Genomic DNA, 23,711 nt, shown 5'->3' with positions numbered 1-23,711 from the left:
CTCTGAGAACTTATTTTTAGTTAAGAAACTTTCTCTGATACACAATAAATATTTCTGAAGGTACTAAATTTTATTTAAGACCAAAAAAAATCCATAAATTTTTCTATAATATTTATATTATTATTTTTTTAATTCCATTAGAAAAAGTAAACATAAAAATAAAATAACCTCGCAAATTTTGTGACAAATAATACACTTTTCAAAAAAAACCTTCCCTTTTCCAGGTCTCCGTGACGCCCTTTAAGAAGTCCCATGCTGCAAATAAAATCCTTTCAACAGAAGTTGGCATTTAATTCACAAACTTGTAAAAGCAAGTAAAATAAAAGTCCTGCCATTGACAGGCTAGCTACACTAGAGAACGACTGTTTCTGTGACTTACCCGTTTCACACTCACTCTCTCAATGGCAGTAACAGCACTCTTACACATCATGTACAAACACCCATGCTGATGAAAGAAATTTAGATCTTCCATCATTTTTTCTGAAACAAAACATAAGGGACCATAAGTAAATTACGAAAGCAGATTCTGCTACGGATCGCTAAGTTACTGATAACTAGGGGTGCATGAGTAGCATATTTTAATGCTGAGTCAAGTCGAATAGCGCAAAACATAAAGTATTTTCGAGTCAAGTATTCAGCATAAAATTTTTTTGCATTATCCTTTTAAGCTCAACTAACAAGAGACACACAAGTATACACTCAATGTACATAGCATATTTTGAAGGTTTTTGAATAACTATCATAGTGCTAACTGCATAATAAACTACAGTCCCTATTACACTATTTAGATTTACAAAAGAATTTTACAAATGTATAGTTCCATCTAATTTGGCTATTTGAATTTTTCTTACATAACATTTGAAAGCTATAGTACATAATAATAAAAAAATAGGACTAATGCTTCCAAATTATTTTTTTGAATTTCAAGGAAATTAAAATATGATTTTCTAGTTGCATTGCAGTTAAAGTATTTAAATTAAAAATGTTTATTTATTTATTTATTTATTTATTTATTTATTTATTTATTTAAGATTTGTTACCTATGGTTTACAGCCTTGGATGGTAGGCACAAATATAAAAACACTAATACATACAGATAAAAAGCAAACAATATATAAATACTAGGACAAAAAAAATATAGCAAAAGGGAATACAACAATATATATACACACACTTCCACACACAATACTCACATACAAATACAAGAAACTACAGAAAACAAAGTCATACAAATGAAAAACATTACAATAAATAATTATTAAACACAGAAAATACATCATAATTTATTTGTTTGACTCTTAACAAATTTGTTAATTAAATTTGGGATAAGATTTTTTAATAATTATTTTGCTACTTAATAAAGGAAACTAACTTCCGTACTTATTAAAATTTGTAATGATTCTGTATGAAAAGTGGTTTGTTCTGCTTAGTAAACATATTAAGATTGCTGACAACCTAGGTACTCTAATCCCCTTATTATCAAGAAGATAACTACAGTTTATTGTATTTACAGAGCAGTTATTTACCAATAATGCAATAATACATCCAATATTTCTCTTCTTAATGATAAAGATCCAAGTATTAAGTGTAAATCTACATTATGATTAATATTACTATTTGGGTCTATAATTTTTATCAGTTTGATTTGTAATTTATCTAATTTGTCACTATATGTTTTTTTAATGTTGTTCCGAATAACAATGCCGTATTCACGTTTATATCTCATCAAAGCTACATACAGACTAAATATTGAATCTAAGCTTCATGCATTAAAAGTAATATATTTAATCAGAGCTATCAACCTATTAGTGTTTGATCTAAGTGTTTCATTATGACTATGAAAAATGAGTTTTGAAACAAGCAAGATACCTAAGTCTCTGACGCAATATTTTATAATAGCTTGATTACCTGGTTTACATTCAAAAGGTATGGGATTATATTTTCTTGAGAAAGCTTTAGAGTGGTCAACATAACTGAGATTACACAACTCAGCAACCGAAGAAATGTCACTTTGAAGTAAATGAGAGTCTTGTAATTAAGTAATTTTTCTATATATGTATTTTTAGGTCGTCAGCAAACAGAAGGCTAACAGAATAATTTAATAGCTGAATTACATCATCAATAAATAAGTTTAAAAAAACAGAGTTAGCAACATGTAAATCGGATTTAGTATTATTATTTGAAACAAAGGAATTCCTATGTTTCGAATAACTGCCAAACCATCTGAGTTACTCGTCACTCAATCCTATAGTGAATAATGTTTTGAGCGATATGCGATTGTTTACTGTTTTACTGTCCCTGAAAATATTTTGTTGTAACAGAGTTGTCTTAATGAAACCAGTCCCGTAAAACAGAGGCTTGGTTGTGCGTACCTGAGCAAACACATTGCATGTTGCTTGCCATAAGGTATTACTGAGCAGTGAAACAAAATGTATTTAAAATTATAAGTTAAAAATAGAAACATGTCGACATATGATGTGTTAAACATAATGCATATTTTGTAACTTCTTGAAATATACATATTATTTACATGGAACTTACTAAAACCATTCTAGGGTGGTGAATTAGATACTACAAAGAAAGCAAAAAAAACTTACCTAAAACTGGACTAGATTTGTTTGACTTGTTCAAAAGAACAACAGATTTAAGCCACTCATTAGTTTTCGAAAATATATCATATGCAAGATGACCATCTTCTCGTATCATACCAAGCGCTTCTTTCACGTCATCTACAAACTCTTGAATACTTGCTGGTTTCCAATTCATACGCTCTGAAACAGGAGCATTCTCTGCTTAGTTACGATAGCAAATGTTGCTGACCTGTATGTCGCTCAGAAAAATTATAAATTTATTTACCACACAATTATTATATTTCTGAAAACTAAAATTTTTAGCTTAATATTAATCCAGCAAACATTATTAAAGCCCTGTATAACAGCCATGTTGATTTTTCTTTCTTCTTAATACTTTTATTTAAGGGCTAATTCTAAAATTTCAACTCGACACCTCCCTCACACTTGCTGTTCTGCCACAGATATTTTCACAAGATATTCGCTTGGTGCATTGTTATGGGCGGAGAAAGTTACACACTTTACACCCGTGGTATTGCACCAAGTGAATCTCTGTTGAAACCATTTGCATAAATTTTGTCACAAATGAGCAGAGCACATCCAAATCTCATTTTTGCCAAGACAGCAAAAGCATGGGGGTTTTGCATGCAATCCGTGAAATGTGCCAGAGCAAAGTTCATGTTCGATGACTTATCGAATCATGAGCTACGAGAAATGTTATTGAGATATAAATTTATCTCCATAGATACACACCAATGGAATAAAATCATACCATACTTTAGCAAATAAGAGTTTTCCAAGTGTACACAACAAGCAGTGCGTGACCAACACGTGTGTAGTGTATTTTCAGTGTACTTATGGAGAGCACTAACTCTCATGATGAACAATGTCATACTGAGTTGCTCATCCTTGCCTACAGGTGAATGTGTACGAGAGTACGTGTGTTCTCGCTGATGGATCTGACGCACACAACTCTGAGAACAGGCTGCAGAGGCTCAGCAAGAGCTTTCAGCTGCCAGAAACATTTCCAATCTACTTTTGTCGCAACTTCTTCCAATTCTGATGGAATTTCCTGGGAATTAAACATTACTACAGTTTGGTAATTATGACCTTGAAAATATATATATTTAAAATACGGTTCGGTTGGACTGGCACGATTTACGGGTTTATGTAGAAGCGCAATTACAAAACAATCAGTGCAGAAGTTCAGCGAAAAACAGAATTTAATTTTAACCTACGCCAAACAACAACATCATCTGAATATTTTTTACAATAGGTTACAGTTAGCTGAAAAATATGTATGTAATTTAGCTAAAAATAGTAGGCATGTAGGTATGCAGGAAGTGTAATGAAGTCCAGAGTTTCAAAACTGAAATTTGCCACATGGGATATTCTGTACATTTTACGGGTTATTCATAAAACTCTGGAGACCTACTGAAGTGCCTAAGACACTTCAAGGTAGCTCACTACCGGTAAAGTTGGCTCACTACCCTAATGTTAGCTCACTACCGATAAAGGTATCTCACTATTGGTAAAGGTAACGAATGACTTCCCCGTTTAATTGCAGAATTTGAGTTGAAGTGGTGAAACCTGTAGTTGTGAAGCGACAACGGACCTGCTTCTCTCAGTTTCCTCCAGGTGTAAGTGAGTGCAGAACATAGTCAGACCAAGCACTTTACTTCTTTATGTACGTTCAACTGCAGATATAACCCCTACATAAATGAGCTGATGAACTACTACAAAATTTGCACAAACACTGCCAGTACAACTGTGTTGATTAATATAGCTGCATCTGGGAACAAATAAATGATACTCAGGGATGGCTCAAATAAAGTATTTACTGTATGTAATATATATACATATCTATATATAATACTGCAGAGTATGTCATGTATAATAATAAAAATTATTACACAGAATGAGAGCTTCATTAAATAAGAAATAAATATTAGGACCTACTAGGTAAATGACAAACAATTAAAGCAGGGCTGTGCAGGATCTCAAAATTAGGAAAACATTTCCGGACCACTGAGGGTTTTTTCCCTGCTGGGAGGAAAAATAAGTTCCTGAAATTTTTGAGATTGTTTTAGAATTATTCATGTGGAGGTATTTTTTATTCTCACTGCATATAGCAATGTAAATTTAGAGAAAACTAACAAATAAAAAGATCAATTTAACATAGCTGTTTATAGACATAACAAACAACATCCAGAGATTATCTGTCAACTGTGTTTTACTGCGAACAAAGTTAAAAAAATATTAGAACTGTCAACAAACAGATAAGTTCTTATCAAGTATCTGTAACACATCACACAGCGCTGTGCCTACCTGGTGGTTGACAGAAGTACCAAGGGAAAATTGTATGGATCTGGTAGAAAACACTCGGCTCTAAATTTAATAAATTAGACCTCGGTTATTCTGACATGCTATGACATATTTTTCAGGAAGATAATAGACAACAGTCCGCCCCACCCCCATAGGGCAGCATCTGTTGCTCACCATGATTATTCTGAAAACTCAGGCAATTATCTTTCCCATGTTGACAAAGCGTCATCTCATAGCACATTAAATCATACGCCCTGCTACTCTAGCACACTTACACTAGGCAGATGAAGAAAGTAGCATGCTAGGTTTCTCCTGTTTTCTTACACTTTAACTAAAACTAAAAAAAATTGTATTCATAAAACAAATAAAAATTTTTTTTACATAAATAAACAAACAAATAAAATAGTATATCTTCTTAGACTTACATAATTTTAAACTGCAGTGTACGTTCTATTTAAACACACCCACCAAAAGTTATACCAGCTTTAAGAAACAGCAGTTATTTGCTTCACATATTCCAGCCTGTATCTGCCGCTTGAGTTTTACTAGCAAACTGATCCTTAAATTTTCACATTAAAATTAAAACTTAAAGCTATTAATTTTTTAAAATGTAGATTTTGATCCTAACTACAAAAACCTTTAAGATGTATATTTTTAATGTATTGAAGGGCGTTTAAGGAAATACCTTGATTCTGTAGAATTATTTTTGACTGTATATTTAACTAAATTTTTTTCCTGATCTCGTCCAGATTCACATGGAATAAAATTATTTCCCGTCAACAATTTCCCAGAAAGAAAAATCTATTCCAGTACAGCACTAATTTAAAGGCATTCAGATGTCTAATTATGGCAGCACTGATTAATAAATTATTCAGTTGCAGTCAATCAGTAACCTCAAAATAAATAAACTTATTTGTTATAAAGGATTAATACGATTTGGATGTTAGGTATGTTAGGTAGTGACAATGTGAATGCAGTATATTTTATTGAATAAACTCATCCAAAGTTTAGGACAAAAAAAATTTATTTTGATAAGAAACTAACTCAATGAAAGTTAATAAACATTTTGAGATAAGCGAATATTTGTGTGCCTAACAAAAGTTAATTTGTTTAATATAAATTACCACATTAGCTTGGAGTACATCATTTCTTTCCTAGTAAAATAAAATTTACAAATATTAATTTCAACAGAAAGACGACTGGTGTTACATACCGAACATTATTTTCTCTTCACTCGTTAGTTCTTTATTGAAGCTACTCCATTCCTTGACCTTCACGTTCCAACTAGCACTGTGCTTGCCTCTTTCTACCTTGCTGCAGAACTCCTTCCACACCGCTCGGACTTTAGTGAAGTTATTATTCTGTTTGTCAAGTTCAGGTACTGCCGGTATCCAATATGCAAAATGTCTGAAAAAATTAAGGAGAAATTACTAAAGAATATCACCAAGCTCCACCAAGCTCATTCAGACCAACATAACAATACATAGGGTATAACAACATATATAAACACTATAGATAGGAACAAGATTTTTAAGTTTTAATTTTAGGCTTCTTGTTTTTCGTGATTATGGTTTTGAAAATATTCATTACTGTTATTGAACACATAATTCATAGGGAAAAACTTATATGGCGAATTGCGATAAAACGGAAAAGCAGGTCACTACCGCATAACACCCAAATGAAAGTTAATACACCATAATAGCATCCAGATGCACGTTATAAAAGGAATTAAGCCGCATTCAACCAACTTAACTCAAATCTTAATGGAAGTATCTTTTAATGTTTGAGATTCAAGGAAGAATCATTATTTCTGGACAAAAATTGTACCAAAGTGCATGGATTAGAAAAAAATAATTTAATTTGTTTTATTGTGCATTTTTTATTGAATCATTTTATAAACCACAAATGCTCAACAATTAATTTTTATTGTTCTGAATATATCTGTTTTAAACAAAATTATTAGAAACCATTTTATCGTAATAATGCATCATAATAATACACTATTATGGGGGATTAAGAATTACAAAATGGTATTTATAAAAATAAAAATAATAACACCGAAACAATAGCATTATATAAAAAAAACAAAGCATTAAAAAACAATTAATTCCCCCCCCCCCCCCCCCAACCCGATATGATTTCAAGCTGATCTTGTGAGGGAAGAGGATATACAGAATCCAAAAACATAGAAGGAGTAAATTTTCACATAAAACTTATTTATTTTACATTAAAAACAAAATGCAACCATCTTTTTTTTTGTGTGTGATACCATCACTTGCAGAAAAATTGGAGTGTGAAAATTCTGTGAGGTTTGTTTCATAAGACCTAAGCATTATTACCAATAACCATTTTAATATCCAAAAACTAGTTTTAAAATATATCTCAATAAGTTTACTACCGCTCGTGGGACGGGAGCAAGGAGTACATCATCGCACACAGCAGCCATTCTTCAAGCGTTTACAACTCTCAGAACACTGCACACTCAACAATAACCAAATTAATATAGATTATATTTTAAAGAAACAAGCAAGTGTTTTACCATTTTCTAAACATGATCCCTAATGGCAGTAAAAAAGGACACTATTTTACTAAAGTACACAAGTGCGAGTTTTGAAACAGGCACACACCATCTACGTTAAAAAAATACACATATTAAAATTCCGACCCTGAATGGTTTTATTATGAGTGAAAATTTACGTAGAACTGCCACGTTATTGCATATATTGCATAATTAATGGATGTTTAAAATAGATCATATAGTTTCATTAAATATTACAGTGTTAAGATTATACTGAAATTTTAGTGAGCAACGCCATGTGTGGTTATTTATCTCCAAGAAAAAAAAATAAAACCTTATTTCAATTAAGTATTGGATCGCAGCAATGCACTCACCGGGGGTTGTCGATAAATAAAAGCTCGACGCTGGGAAAGGCGTCGAGGTTGGAGAACTTGGGGAAGATGCGCTGCCTGTTGGGGCTGCTGGTGATGCCGTCCTTGAGCTCGTGCTTGGACCAGGCAGCGTCCACCAGCTCCTGCAGGGAGTCCAATAGTTCCGGCAACCAGTCGCCCAGCCACAGCCTCAGCACCACATCCTGAATAGTCTCGTGGTGCTCCACCAGGCTGAAACACACGTCATAACACTTTACAATGTAGGTCCTCCTTACTTACAAGATGGTATCTTCAAGGTCATGGCCGCCATTTTGAAAGTGAAGGCGTCACCATTGCAATTTTCATTACAGCCACCATCTTGAAAATCCATATTTTTATGCTAGAAAATCAGTAAAATATTGTAAATTAATCAAATCTTAAAAAAATCTTCCACCACAGTTGGCCAGACTTCACCACGATGTGCCGTGTATTAGGGATTTAGGCGCGTTTTATTTAAAATTTTGTCATCTTAAATATTTTTGGAAATATATATTTTTTCTTATCTTATTTTCTTTACGGCCAGACCCTCAGCCTCTGTTCTCAGAGGCGAGCTGATTTTTTCCCCCAGCCTAATGCTAGGTTAGCATTCTGGCTAATATTTCTCCCGCCTATAGGCACGTCGGAGGCCGGTAACTTAATTTCTCCACATGACTACTTTTGCCTACAGCAGCTTGTGGAGCAGTGCTGAGCCCTGCTAACTCTGTCACGAATCGGTATAAGGTTCACTAGCAGCAAGACACGACAGGAGGATTCCATGGGCCTTGCGTCCCACAGACCATGCGTTTTTTTGAAGCCATCCCCTCCTGCTCACCCACCCTTTCTTCTCAGAAGTGAAGCCAGGAGCGATGACCGCACGGGGACGGGAACCGAATTCAAGGCCATCTCAGGCTTGACAACCGCAGAGACGATTCTGGTCTTTAATGACATCTAGCGACGGCTGTGGTCACTAACACCACTTGTGGGCATCGGCAGCGCCGACTCTACAGCGCTCGCGCGGAGGTAACGACAACCTTTCTCCTCCTTATGTCTCGGGCCGCTAGGTGGCACCTCTGGTTACTCCATTACCCCCTAGCTTGACACTCTCGTCAGTCACTAGTCGATTTATAAGTACTTCTTCTCGCCACCAAAAGATAGCGCCTCAGTCGTGCAGTCACTCCAGTAAGATCTAATTTTTTTTTATGCCGGACACCTTCGGGTGGGCTCGGTAATTTTCGGCTCAGAGCCTAACCCCCTCCCATTCTCTAGAGATCCCGCGCTTATTATATACTGATGATATCCCGCAATGAAGGGACTTCGGTGCGCGCCTCCTGACTGACTGGTACCTTCTGTATCTGCGATCTTCGGCGAATCATCGGCATCGCATCTCGAATTATGTAATCTTCTCAGACTAGAGGGATGAAGTCCCTATCTAAAATTAAGATTAACCAGTCAGTAGTTTAGTTATGAGTAGAGAAACTTAGTATTTTTATATTTATATATTTCTTTTATCATGAAGACTTCCGTGTCTACCGCGAATCGTGGTTCGGGTTTTCTTCAATTTCCCTCTATTGGCCTTTTGCGCCATTTAAGTATACTGTCTGGAAACAGGTCTGATTCTTTGGAATTTGGACTTCTGTTTCAGACAGGGTTCCAAGTTTGGGGCAACCAAAATCCTCTGCCAGAACCTCTGGAGTCGGTTCCTGAGCAGAATCCACCATCTTTAGGCCTACTACCTCGATCACCGTCTACCTACAGCCCCGGGTGATACCCGCAACATTCTATCATTTTATTCACGAACTCAAAAATAGTGTAACCCAGTTAAGACAGCGGACAGTTAAAGCAGTTCGAGAAGAGGAAATTTATATAATGTTTTGCAAGGACTATATGTACAACCTTTAAAGTTACCGATGTTAATTTCATTCATGTTTTTAAATATTGTAATTTTTGTTATACATTCAGGGCCGGACCTCTCGTAAATAACGTTAAAGAATATAATATAATAAGTGTAATTGAGGAATTTAAGTAAGATCACTTATCCATGAAAAACAGATGTTACAAACAAAAATTTCATCTATAAAAAAAAGAAAGAACAATGATTAATAAAATAAGGAAGTCTATAGACGTAACTATTGTTTTTATTTAGTTAATCTATAATAACGATCCTTTTTCTCCCTAGTGTTCGTAGGGAGTCTCTAAATTTTCTTTGTTTACTCCTAGTGTCGCCTCTGATGTTGACTTTTATAGTTATTTAATTGTGGGCTCCAGTATTCAGAGTTTCCAAATCTTTTTAACTACTTATTTAATTATTCTTTAAGACACTTGGGGTATTACAACGTACCTGCAGGAACCATAGTGACAAAACAAACACTAAAATAACTAATATGGTAACAAAGAGCAGACAATTACAATAAATACTTATATCACTAAATAGTATAAAACAATGTCGCTTCCGCTGTCTGTCTGTCCCTATGTATGCTTAGATCTTTAAAACTAAGCAACGGATTTTGATGCGGTTTTTTTTAATAGATAGAGTGATTCAAGAGGAAGGTTTATATGTATAATACATGCACAATATAGTAGAGAAACACTGATAATTTTAGAGGTATCTAATGTGATGTAAATAAACACATTTTTTGCGCTTACATTGCAAACGCTGGCTGAACCCTACGAGATAGATCAAAATAATGTACTACACACTACAGTATTCTACACCTTAAAAAGGTCTACAAAAGTCAGTGATGGTATATGACAATACTCACCGGATGTGGTACCGGAGAAGATGTATTGATTCCCCAAATTCCTCTGATACCATCGGATTTACCGTTCCAATTTAAACGCCTACAATTTCCGGTAAAGATATTTTTTGCAATGACCATTAATAAATCGCAGGGTCAAACTTTCAACGTTGCAGGCTTAGATCTGAGCGTTGAGTGTTTTTCACATGGCCAATTATGTGTCGCTCTTTCAAGAGTAACCTCTAAAGAAAACATATATGTATTGTCTAATGACAAAAAAGCTGTGAACGTTGTATATAAAGATATTCTGTAGTATATTTAGTATCAGGATTGCACCTGTGCAAAGCCGGGGCGGGTCGCTAGTGTAACATAAAGGAGACAAAATCATCAAACATAAAATTTACATTATATGTATATTATATACGGATAATAAAAGATTATGCATAGTGAGTGGTTTATTACATATTAATTTTAAAGAAATTTTGTTAGGTACTTAAAATTAGTATGATAGTGATTTACTAAATACAACTGAATTAACAAACTAAATAATTATCAAGATTATTAAAACTGAAGATTATTCTATAAATAACATCATTATTATAGACTCTACACAAAGAGAATAATAATTGACTACTGAATTGAACTCCTAGTCATGCATTATCAAGAATATATTTACAAATTATTTTAGAGCTATAACAACTATAAACCAGAACTGAATATAAATGTATATGAAAGGAAATGGATGTCATATTGTTTCAACTGTGTTTGTGCCGTAACAGCTGGTTTCATAATTTTTTTTAAAAATTTATTTTTTATTAAAGCAGAGATAACACACAAAAACTTTCGAAACATCCACAGTCACTGTGAACTTCAGGCATTATATTTAAATACACTATACTTTAACGTAGACCAAATATAACCAAATAAATTTATAGCCTAATATTGTTGAAAATAAGATGGCCTCTTTTGGTTTCTCTTGCTCCCCAAATCTATTTTAACTGTACTCTGTGACATTGCAACTATATTGTGACATTGTAACTATACTCTATGGAATTTTAATTATACTGACATTATAACTATACTCTATGACATTGTAACTAACTCTATAACTTGTAACTATACTCTATGGCATTGTAACTTTACTCTATAGCATTGCAACTATACTCTATGGCATTGTAACTTTACTCTACAGGGTGTCTACAGATATCTGGCAAACCAATTTCAGGACTTTTTCAGGACCTTAGTGACCACTAAACGTAATTTTTTGCGTAAAACTGTACGCGGCAATTTTTTTTTTCAATTACATCACATGAGGATGTTGGCAAATATATGTTACACAACACAAGAAAACAAAATGGCTAATGGTCTAAAATAACTTACAAAATACTGCTAGCAGAAATAAAGAAAAGTAAAACATTACTTATTCATAACAGAAGATTTCATTTTTCTTAGTTCACTTTTTCATGCAATTTGTTATGTACATCAGTCCCAAATTTTCATTACCTAGCATTTTTTACATTAAGCTTGCATGTTTGCATAAGTCTTGCATGTTTACATTAGTCTTGCATGCTTACATTAGTTAGTTTACATTACAATTTCTGCTGTGGTCACTTCATCTCTTAGCATGTACCTTTGAATGTTACTAGCAAATTTGGGGCCTGTTGTATCACTACTAGAGGAGCCTGCAATTATAATTTCAACTGGGTTCGCTTCGTGTGGAGGCTTATTTGCTGAAACAGAATCACTAGGCTGGATTTCGTGTTTGTGCACTTTTGAATTACTTGAATCAGATGCATCAAGCCCACAACATGAAGGTTTAGGCCTAGCATCTGTCACATCACTACAAACATTTGACTTAAGCTTAAGCCTACTAGTTATTAGGGATTGTTTGCCTGAACTCAAGTCATTCACTAACTGAAGATGACGTTTAACCGAGTTGACACCTCCATGACCAATATCAAAGTTTGTTCTGCAGATGCAGCAAAATGCTCTATTCGTATCAGTTTCATCGCGTCTCAGCCACAACTTCCAGGTGCCTGCATATGGTAGTTCATACCAGCTGTCTCGAAAACTACATTTACCAGGCATTTTTATAATCACAATTTATCCACTACACACAGTAACACCCACGAGACATACACACAATCTGCAAGACATCTCAACACAAATGCTTGTTTAATGCTAATTTGGCAGGAATGTACTTGTGTTTATACTATAGAAAATGTCTTAATAAAATAGATTTAAGTATCCTAAACGTGTATGATGAAAGAGAGAAAATATATTTTCGTAGAACACACATATGCATAAAGGCCTATATATAATTATAAATACTGAAATATCACTACATATTAGTTTGTGAAATACAAGGGAAATTTAATGTGTAAAACTGAAATAAAAGGGCTATATCTCAGAAAATTATGTCATTGATTGATGTATGGTCACGTCACGTTTCGTTAAAATAAAAAAATAAAATGTTTGTTTACAAGTTTAAAACTCACGCGAGTTTAAACGCTTGCTTCCACTTTCGCATAAATAATTACCATAATATAGAGTAAATAAACGTTAACAATGTCAACAAACGTAACTTACCTAGCCAGATTGTAATTTCTGCCACCAACAATAATAATATTAAAGCAGAGGCCAAATGTGTTAATAATAACATCCTCTCATAATAAATTATTTGTCGTGATTTGATTTGTAACACCTACAACACTAAAATACACAGATTGCTTTTATGATATGTCTCAAGTTTAGTCATAAAGCCAAATACCGCACTGGCACATCACTGAAGTTTATTAAAACGAACGGAAAACTGCTTTGTTTCTGCATATGCTGTTTCGAATAGTTGTACACGCTTAGTTCTGGCTTACTTTACAAACGAAAAACCTAACTTCACTCGTTAAAAGTATTTTAGTATCACAGTTAAAAATACAGCTTCCTAGTACAGGGACACGTTCAATCATGCGTTTAATTTCCCACATGGATGAACAGCCATGTACTACGCCATCTTGTAACAGCATAGGCCAGCGCACAAAGTGAAACAGCCAAGAAAGTCGAAGAGCCAATTGAAATTGTTCATGTTAACCAACAGCAAAAAGTCACTTTCTAAGTATTACCCAACGGTATTACCCCACATAAATGCTACTACAAATACAATGTATAGTTGGTAGACCTGTACATTAAATTTGTCTGTCCGTACGAAACATAAACAAAAACAATTTTAAAAAAAATCTGTTTTATTAAAATTTCGTGACTTTTTACACTTTTTACATTAATTTCTGGACTTTTTCGTGACTTTCGTGACCAATCCCTCAATTTCGTGACTTTTTCGTGACTTTCGGGACTTTCGGGACCTGTAGACACCCTGCTCTATGGCATTGCAACTATACTCTTATGACCTTGTAGTTATACTTTGACATTGTAAGTTTCCCTTGAAATTGTAACGACACTCTATGACACTGTAAGTATACTCTATGTCATTAAGACTATTATCTATGACATTGTGGACTTTACTCGATGATAAATACATTTTTTGGGTATTATTACATAGTGAGATGTTGGTCACATTGAAAGAATGTGTTACTTTACCTTTCCCGCATATAAGACATATTAATGAAACAGAATGATTCGAAAAATTCCCGGAACGAAAACCGAAGATTGAAAAGTTTGTTTCAGAAGGAACAGAGACCGGGACCCAAATATCGGGGAAATGCACTACCTGAGCCAAGTGGAGTCCCCTTTCCCGTAGAGGTGCTCGAGTTCGTCCACGTACACGACGCCCACCTGCGCGCAGAACTTGCCCTGCCGCAGCACGGCCAGGGCACGCTCCAGGGGCTGCTGCAGCTCGCGCAGCACGGGGAACACGGCCAGCGGCGACACCAGCTCCTCCAGCTGCACACACCGCCGGCCTCGTGAACACGCACCACACATGGCTCGTGAACACGCACCACGCCTGGCTCGTGAACACAAATCACGCTGGCTCGTGAACACACACCACACTGGCTCGTGAACACACACCATGCCGGCATTGTGAACACGCCGGCAACACATATCACGCTGGCGCAAGCTGATTGTTATTGACATGACAAATGAAATGAATGCGTTCTCAGCTGCGGATTATCGCAGTCTACTGGCCTTGGTGAAAAAAAAAAAAGTAAAATCAACTCCAGAGTGAAGAAACAACCGAAAGTGACTCACGATTACCCATCAACTTAGGTGCGTTTGTCAAATTACATCGAAAACGCTACGCACACTTGGACACACTACTGTATTATGCGTTGGCTGCAGAGAATCCTGAACCCACCAGACATCATGGCTTACAAGAGTTGTGGACCAGCATGAAAGTAAACGATAATTAACCAATAACTTGGTGACATGGCTATTCTTTCGTAGAATGAATGTAAGTTTTTTTTTTCAGAAACAGAAAGGTTTCAGTTCCCAAGATATCCGCCCACCCAGGGTCAAGAAAGGCTACAAGGTACTGTAACTTGCAAAGAGGGTTATTTCCTTGGGAAATGCCGCAGCTGAACCACATGACAAATACAGTAAACTCTCAATTATCCGTGTTAATTGAGATCTACAGATGTTCAGATAATTTAAATCCTGTAAAAAAACCTGAATATCCGTTTCAGCACTTAACAATTATAGTTTATTCACCCGCAGAAAAGTCGCCCCTGCAATTGGGTTGAATCTATATTACGGACATAAAAATCTAACATTTTAAGTTAAGGGTCACTCTCAAATATGGGCTACACCATGTATTTGTCTGCAGCAGGCTGAAGTCTACATTAATACAAGTGAAGTTTTTGTACAGTGTCACGCCATTGCTAAGCACATGTATGTCTGTTGAAGAAAACTACAAAAAAATCCAAAAGACAAAACCACAAATTAAGCAAAAAATTGCTGTTGTCAACAGGATGCAAACACCACATAATATTCCATAACAGGAATATGATCAACAAACAAAGAAAAATAGACTAAGAGAACGAAAAAAAAACCCACAAATGACAGCACAAAAATATTGAACCCAACGCCTGAGGACGGGAGCAGATAGCAGTTCCCGAAACGTCGCTTGTTTCTGTTTTGGAAAACTATTGTGTTTGTTTCGTCTTTTCGTTTTATCGTGGTTTTGTCTCGTTTCAACTATTGTGCTGTGTTTTTTTTTGTGTTGGGTTCAATATTTTTGTGCTGTCATCATTTGTGAGGGTTTTTTCATTCTTCTTAGTCTATTTTTCTTTGTTTTTCTTTGTTTGTTGACCATATTCGTGTTATGGAATATTATGTGGTGTTTATATCCTGTTGACAACAGCAATTTTTTGCTTAATTTGTGTTTTTTTTTTTCCTTTTGTGTCTTTTGTAGTTTTCTTCTTCAGACATATATGTGCTTAGCAATGGCGTATGTCCAAAATCTTACATCAAGTCATGCACTCCCACTGCACAAATCATTCAAAGATAATATAGTGCACACTGTTACATTGTGGTCCCAGTCCAACTTGCAACAGGAACTTTGGGTTACGAGAGCTTGCAGCATCATCTGTCGGTAAATGACAACGCTTTCAAGTTCACCCACTTTCACTGGATCCACAAATGGGAAACCTGCCAGTAGATCGAGTTTGCTTGTGAAAGCCCTTCATCGAGACTGGTGCTTGACCGTTCAAGATGACTATGTCTCGTTTGTGAAAAGTACACATACACAAACACGTACACGTCTCCGTTTGTCTGCTTTGCCACCACTACACAGGCATCTGTAGCCGCCTTCCACCAGTTACTGTCACTTCAGGGTCGATGCTTGGATATCTGAAGCAACTGCGGGATGAACTTTGTTGGTGCCAATCGCTTCGTAACTGAGCTGCAACGACACATAGTTAATTACTGACTGACAGCTCCCCACGCTGGAGATCTGTGGAGGCAGTGGTCGTATCCTCTGGAGACTGGGTTCCCAGATAGTCCCCTGCGAGGAACTGTCTACCCTCTTGATCCAAGTGGAGGCAACTGTCAGATCAAGATCACTACGAGCTCAGTCCCGGGACCCTAACAATTTGTTAGTCATAACACCTATTCTTTTTATTGTGTTGAGTACCAGAGCCAGAATTATCACACATTCAGATAAACTGACCCACCCAATGGCAGCTCATATAGCAAATCTATCAGCCATTTTTAAAAAGATGGTATCAAGACTATCTCCAGCAATGACCCAAAAGGTCCTCACACAAGATAAACTTGCCATTTGTTCATTGATTTTGGTAAAGGGCAATAACCAACTCCACTTTACCAGAAGGTCACTGTGTTTTGAAGACACTCAATGATTGATTGTACACCCGTTGGTCAAGCTGTATCCTCTACCTAGTCAATGAACTCCTCAAAAATCTACATTTTAGGTTGATGGAGAGTCGATTGTAAATAAGTAATTTTGTGTGAACTGTAAATACGGACATTTGAATTCGGTGCCACAACTGAAGCACTCCTGGCAGCCGCTGAATCCAAGGCCAGTTGCACCGAGTCATTCGTCATCATCAAACATGCGGCTGTCTTCTCCCAATTTAGTTTCTCACCTAAAAATAATATGACATACAACCACAGTAAGCAATAACAACAGTGATCATTGTAAAAATTAAGAGCCGAGTGGTTCTCGAAACTCGGTGGATTGTTCACAAGCCCAGCTGGTTACTGCGAGTCTGACTGCAGGCATGCACGACACTCCTATACAAAATCTGTGTTCAGAATTTTTATTTTATTTTTTTATTGTGGGGAACTTTCTTAAGCATTACCCAAGTAGTCTTCTGCTAATTAGTTAAACTGTTTCAACATCTCCACATACACTGCGAGGCAAGTGCTCCAAGACTAATCCACGCAACACTCACGCATGCTATCCAGCAGAGTGCATTATCAAAATAGTCCTTCGCCAAGGGAAGATTCCACGCTGCCAGCGTTGCGTACATGTCTTCATCCAAAACAGGGAGGGAGCAATTTTCGCTAATCTCCATAACTGGAACAAAAAGTAGGCATAAATTACAAATTCATGGAACTACATTCATGCTCTAGAATACACTTTTAAGCTATTTGTAAAATTAAGAAATACTAAAACTGTGGTGTTTAAGAAACTATTACCACAACAACAAAAAACCAACCTTGCTATTTTTTATAATTTAAATACTGCTATAAAACCATGGCCTGTATGTGTGTGTGTCTACATAAATATAAATGAATGTTGGTATATATATCTGAGATTAACAAAATCCTACACCGTTTGACCGATCACTGAGACAGTTGGCACATTGAAGTGTTTTTTTCATGAAGATGGCACTGTAGCGCATCAACTTCTATACCGTTCAACCGATCAAAAAGGGTAAATTCATTTTTATAACAGAAAATCAAAGGTCACAGACATACAAACAGTGAGAGAGTATCATTTCTCTCTGTCCGCCACACAGTCATATGGTAAGGTTTGGCAACTTTATCCTTCTCCTTGGTAAAACCCATCCACCAGTGGAGCTCGCGGCGGCTAGCGCTAATGACAGTTCAGTTCTGAACTTTGTCAATAGATGGCGTTGCCTTGTAATATAAATGTGTCTACATATAATGTGCTATCGTTTGGTATGTCAGTCACGTTTTGCCTTGGGGTTTTCTAAGAACTCAAAAAAAATTTTTTATAGATTTGTGTTAGTTATCACTTTCTTTAACAATTGACTTTGCATATTTTTGGATTAAGATAATTTTTTATTTATTGATACAGATAAATAATTTAATCATTGATCAAATAATAGTAATTTATTTTTGTGCTAACCATTTTGCTTTAACTCGCCACTAGCTAGCGTTGCAGAAAAAATTTTTGAAATCACTTTGTCAAATACACTGCACACGTGTACAATTTTTAAATTGGAGCGATTTTTACTGGATTAGTAATTTGGTGAGCAAGTTTAAAATGGAATACCATTACCATCCGAAAAGCTGGACGTCGATACGATTAAGATTATTCTTTTGTTTATATGCAAATGACATTAGTGTCACACACAACTATACTAGTTTTGGATGTCTCTTCTTCCAATTGGAGAAGCAGCAGCATCAATGATAACATTGGTTTCGTTGGAATAAAAACAAAAATCATATATACTGCGAAACAAAATTATTTTTGATTTTTATAATCGTTCATCCTCAATAATAACTAATAGTGATTGTGATTTTTAATTGGTGAATGAGTTTAAAATGTAATAACATCACCTTACGAAGTACTGGACGCTGATATAAATATCCATTATTCTTTTGTTTATAGGCAAATGACATTTGTGTGACACAAAAATAAAAAATCTTTGGATGTCTCATCTGACAATAAACATTAAATACTGGAAATTATTTGAAATGTGACACACAAATTCAAACAGTGGAAATCAACCAGACATGCGCGGCAACTGTCAGCCAGTAGAACTGCTGAAACATGTCACTTGGAGCTACGAATATTGGAAGATACGACAACTTAATGCTGACATTCAAAATTCTAAACCTGACAAGAGTATCATCAGGTTCACTTCTTCCATAACCCGAACAAGATCCGCAATTTTTGCAAATTTATTTTAAAGAAAATGTGGAAAAAGAGATTAATCGACAACAGATCGAGAAATTATTACTTAATCACGAAAATTATTCAAAATAAATATAAACTGGCAGAGCGTCTGCCGGGTTGCTGCCAATGATATTAATTATTTTGAACACTTGGTGTTCAAATTAAGAAGACACTGTCTACATGTAGACCTAAAAGTCCCCTACATCCTGTGTCCAGCCTGGCAACGTCAGGTACAGCAGCTGGTTTCACATATGTTCGCAGTTACGTGTCTGTTGGTAAATTCCTCTTGGAAAACAAAAAAAAAAAAAATCCTTGCCATTCTGATGAGTTCTCAGATATACATATGTAGTTCTAAAATATTTTATTTTACACACCGTTCCATGATGGCACAAAAAAAAAGACAAAGCTTTCTATTTTGCTTGTATGTAGATTAGAATTTATTTCATTCATAGATAGAAATCCACGGAAAACACATGCTCAATTGGCGAAGCTACTGGACATAGGCATTTACACTCTGTTGCGAACTGTGGGACAATTTTAAGGACATGTTACAGTGCGTCCGTAAGGACAAAGAAAATATTAGCTGTAAGCAGCTTGAAGTTGAAGGAAAATTGCTTGCTGGCTTGCTTTAGAATTAGAGCATCGAGTGTACCCATCAGTCGAATTAACACTAACAAGTGCTAAATTAATATTACCTGCTTAAGACAATTTTTTTTTCTTTCTATCTTTCCCCCCCCCCCCCCCCCCCCTTTTGACCCCTTGAAAAACATTATAACAGGGTTCTACCGGAGAGATGAAACGTTACACTTGCGTGACTCTTCGAATCTCAAAAGTAATTTTTAGTAATTACCTGGTGAGATATTTGAGACCCAAGAACAAATACAAGACGCCATTGACAGGAAAATTCCTTAATTACTATTACTAGCAATGACATAACCAACTTGGCGAGTGAGAACAAACCTTAAGTTTCAGGCAGCGAGACAGCGATGAAGTATGGTTAAAGAAAACTTAACAGGAAGATCAGCAATGACTTTGAGACAATGAAATAAACCAGGTAAAATTACAAAAAGTCAAATTAACAAGAAATGGCACAGTAAACGCCATAAATCACAAAATCAACTATATCTTACATTTAAGCATTTCCTCAGTTTTAGTTCGAAAAACTGGTATGATTTTCTGCAGTACTTGGTGGCTATGAATTATTTCATTCCATTTGGTCTTAGAAAGTCCACATTTTTTTCCGAGCCATTGGTAGTGTTCCAATTCCTTAAGTGTTCCTAAAAACAAAAACAAATTTTAAAATTTTTGGATGAATTCTATAATGCAGCAGACTCAATAAACACAAAATAAAATATTACCTACCATCATCCAGTTGAGTTTTTAATTGATTGAACTGCTTGAAAAGTAAAGTGAAAAATTTGGGACCGAACACATGGTTGTACATGGCCACACTGATCTGAACAGAACACTGATCCCGACTGTTCTCTTGAAACACGTTCTCTCCTGTATCAACCCAGAGCGCTGCAACAAAGCACCATTTTAAAGTCAAAACAAACATGTTGAAGAAACACACAACTGCTGGAAACACAAAAGGTGAAATCCATTTTCATTCTTCACACTTAGAAACCAAAGAAAAAATTAATTAATTAAATGAGTTTCACAACAAAAAAAAAGCTTGCTAAAACCCTGAAAAATGCATACGTCATCAGTTTTGAAGAATCCTGCAGCACTAACACACTCATGTTTGCACATCTAAGTAAAACATTTCAAGTTTAATAGACATACATTAATGGGTATTATCTAGGGGTGTGTGGGAATAGATTTTTGTACTGCGGGAAATTTTCGGGAAAAATATATTATTCCCGCGGGAAACGGGACGGGATCGGGAAAATTAAAAAAAAATAATAATAATAATTTTTAATAATACGTAATATGAGAAGATGGCCATTTAAACGTTTCTTGCAAAGTTAGTTGTTTTTTTTGCTGCTATTTCTTTTGTCTGCTTCACTTGCCCTTTTTTCAGCGACGACTTCATATTTTTTAGCATCCTCAAATTTTTTTTTATAGCCAGACGTGCTACCATGCTCGCATCTCAAAAAAATTTTCACACGAGACACACTTTGCCAGGGATTTACTGTCTGTCAGACGTTCAAAATACTTCCAAACACTTTTAGGTTTACAAGTAACAAGCTAATCGGTTGCAACATCCATTATTTGTAGGCTGCTAGTTTGTTTTAATATACAACGGCATCGAAAATAGGAACAGATACTTTGCACAAGCCTTAATAACGTAAAGTCAGCCGACAAAGCCCGCCAAACTAAACAGTAAACAACTATTTTTTTTTCTTCCAAAGCAAAATCATAGATGTTTAGATACTCGTGAGCAGTGGTGTAAAACTACGTGATTTCATATTTTTCAAAGTGCCAATACAGTTCTCTACATCGCCACTGCTATCAAGTAATGAGAACGGTTACGCTTCGTTATGTAACGCAAGTCTAGTATTTCTTATATCTTTGGCTAAAAGATGCGCATGTTTTGTTTGTGTCTAAGGACACACGGTGGTTTTAGGTTAAGTATTCGATGGTGACGGCAATAACGTTATATAACTGAGTATTCACCTATCTTGCAAATTTGTACCCTTGAAGAAATATATTTATGAACGCATACAATATTTAAGGTACTCCGTGTACATTTTTTATATTCCAATTAGATATGTGTAAACAATTATCATAATTCACTGCACACCACAGCTGTCGCTACGATCGGCATACATTTAAAAGATCTTTTGCACTTAAATAGTACGGAAACCCTTCAAAAATGTACGAATCCATAAAAAAATATTGTTGTAAACACAGTTTGAATTGATAGAAAACATTTTCACATGATTAGTAAACATTTGTAAATTTTTAAACCATTTACCGAAAAATTCGGGATTAATAAAATTCCTGCCCGGCATTTCGGGAAGGCTATTTTCCCGAATTTTTTCCCGAAGCGTCGGGATCCCGCACACCCCTAGTATTATCCAAAATTGTTTCACAATAATGGTAGCACCTACATGTGGGGTCAATGTAAAATTCTAATAACTAACTAAAATAGGTAAACAGGTAGTTCCTATCAACAGCGAGGCAGACCTGCAGTTGCCAAATTGTTAACGCCTAAAACATTCATTGGGAAAATTCTCAACACCTTCTCACCTCGGAGATGTCATAAACCACCAGATTTCAAGAAACACGACTAACTTAATTTTTCAGATAAACTCGTGATTTATTCTTTTAGTCAAATTAGATTTTGCATGTATTAATTTGGTACACTTATATTAGCCATCGCGCGGAGGGCAACTGACTCACGAGAGAAGTCGGAGAGCGAGAGCCAGTGGGCGGACCACACGAGCTTGGTCAGGTGCAGGCGCACGTCGCGGCCGGCCAGCTTCTTCTGGGTCCACTCCCGGTCCAGCGGCTTCCACGGCAGCAGCTTCTTGCTGCCGCTGGCCATGTGCCGCACCACCCGCTTCTTCAGCTCCGCCTCTGTCGCTCCCTGCCACACACGACCGGCCCCTGCACCCTTCCCACCGGTCTTCCCCATTCTCCCTGTTCTCCCCGTCAGTCCTCGCAGGTCTGATACATCGCACGGCATTAAGTAAGACCACTGCGTGCTTGATAATGGCTTTAACGCCAAGCAAGACTTGTGCAGCCAACACCACCTTTCTGCAGCGATGCAACTACACTAGTTTCCACCCGGGGCAAGAACTAATCTCTGCTCCCCTCCCCTTTTCTTTTGAAAAACCAAACAACAAAAACCTTTTCCTACCAGACCTCATATCGCCACCAACGCATTTTAATTTTACTATTCAAAATATATTTTATTCAACTTAAATGGTAAATAAAAAGATTTATTTGCAGTCATTTCATTTTTAATACATGGCAAGTTACGTAGATAGTAGGCCCTACTCAAAAAATACAGGTTTTTAAATATTTTATCATATACATGTATGCATCTGTCAACACAAATAATTCAGTTCATCTGCCATCCAACATTTTTTTGTGTTCTAACTCAAACTCTATGATATTCAAGTAAATATCTAAAGTAAAAATTACTCTGCTGGTTTGCCCCCCCCCCCCCCCCTGGATGCCCCCCTCCCTTTATAGTTATGCCCCTGCCTATCAGTAATATGAAACCACTATATTTTATAAAAACCTTTTAACAGTAGATTATTGATCGAGAGCTTGTGAATGATTATCAACATTTGATCATACTTACCTAAACCATTAAATCAACACACAATTGATGATTGTTTCTCTTGTGTTTAATTGAAGATGAAAACACACAGGTTTTAATTTTACAATAGACAGAATTTATGACACTAAAGGAATAAAACTATTATTATAAAGTATAAACTACTTTTACAGTTACTAGACTAGCATACAATATACAGGTTTACCAGCATCAGATGTACATCTTGCCCATTTTGCAATCATTTAATTTGTAACAGCAGGTCACGCTCAACTTGGCATTTATGCTTTTGTTTACACCAAGAGTGATCGTACTAACTCTTATATGATATCAGATGATTCCTGAGATGTCCATCTACAAATTTAACTTCCATTGTTCTGTGAAGA

At 35.8% G+C, this 23,711-nt stretch overlaps 2 protein-coding genes across 2 annotated transcripts in view; one reads left to right on the top strand and one right to left on the bottom strand.

Moving 5' to 3' along the window:
- The window catches only part of LOC134535493 (protein phosphatase inhibitor 2-like), a 58,931-nt gene extending 55,149 nt beyond the window's left edge, over positions 1–3,782 (top strand). Inside the window, exon 5 of the mRNA XM_063374625.1 lies at positions 3,490–3,782. The gene's annotated coding sequence lies outside the window, so the exon portion shown is untranslated. The remainder of the gene's footprint in view (positions 1–3,489) is intronic.
- The window catches only part of LOC134535491 (uncharacterized), a 72,258-nt gene that overhangs the window by 26,995 nt on the left and 21,552 nt on the right, over positions 1–23,711 (bottom strand). The window contains exons 7-15 of the mRNA XM_063374623.1: positions 22,443–22,629; positions 20,457–20,615; positions 20,225–20,371; positions 17,398–17,522; positions 14,256–14,428; positions 7,788–8,015; positions 6,109–6,302; positions 2,598–2,771; positions 380–480 (exon numbers count right to left, since the gene is read on the bottom strand). Of these exons, the coding sequence (XP_063230693.1) occupies positions 380–480; positions 2,598–2,771; positions 6,109–6,302; positions 7,788–8,015; positions 14,256–14,428; positions 17,398–17,522; positions 20,225–20,371; positions 20,457–20,615; positions 22,443–22,629 (1,488 nt within the window). The remainder of the gene's footprint in view (positions 1–379; positions 481–2,597; positions 2,772–6,108; positions 6,303–7,787; positions 8,016–14,255; positions 14,429–17,397; positions 17,523–20,224; positions 20,372–20,456; positions 20,616–22,442; positions 22,630–23,711) is intronic.

This window comes from Bacillus rossius, chromosome 8 (assembly GCF_032445375.1).
Source record: "Bacillus rossius redtenbacheri isolate Brsri chromosome 8, Brsri_v3, whole genome shotgun sequence".
NCBI classification, from domain to species: domain Eukaryota; kingdom Metazoa; phylum Arthropoda; class Insecta; order Phasmatodea; family Bacillidae; genus Bacillus; species Bacillus rossius.
This window is presented reverse-complemented; position numbering and strand designations above follow the sequence as displayed.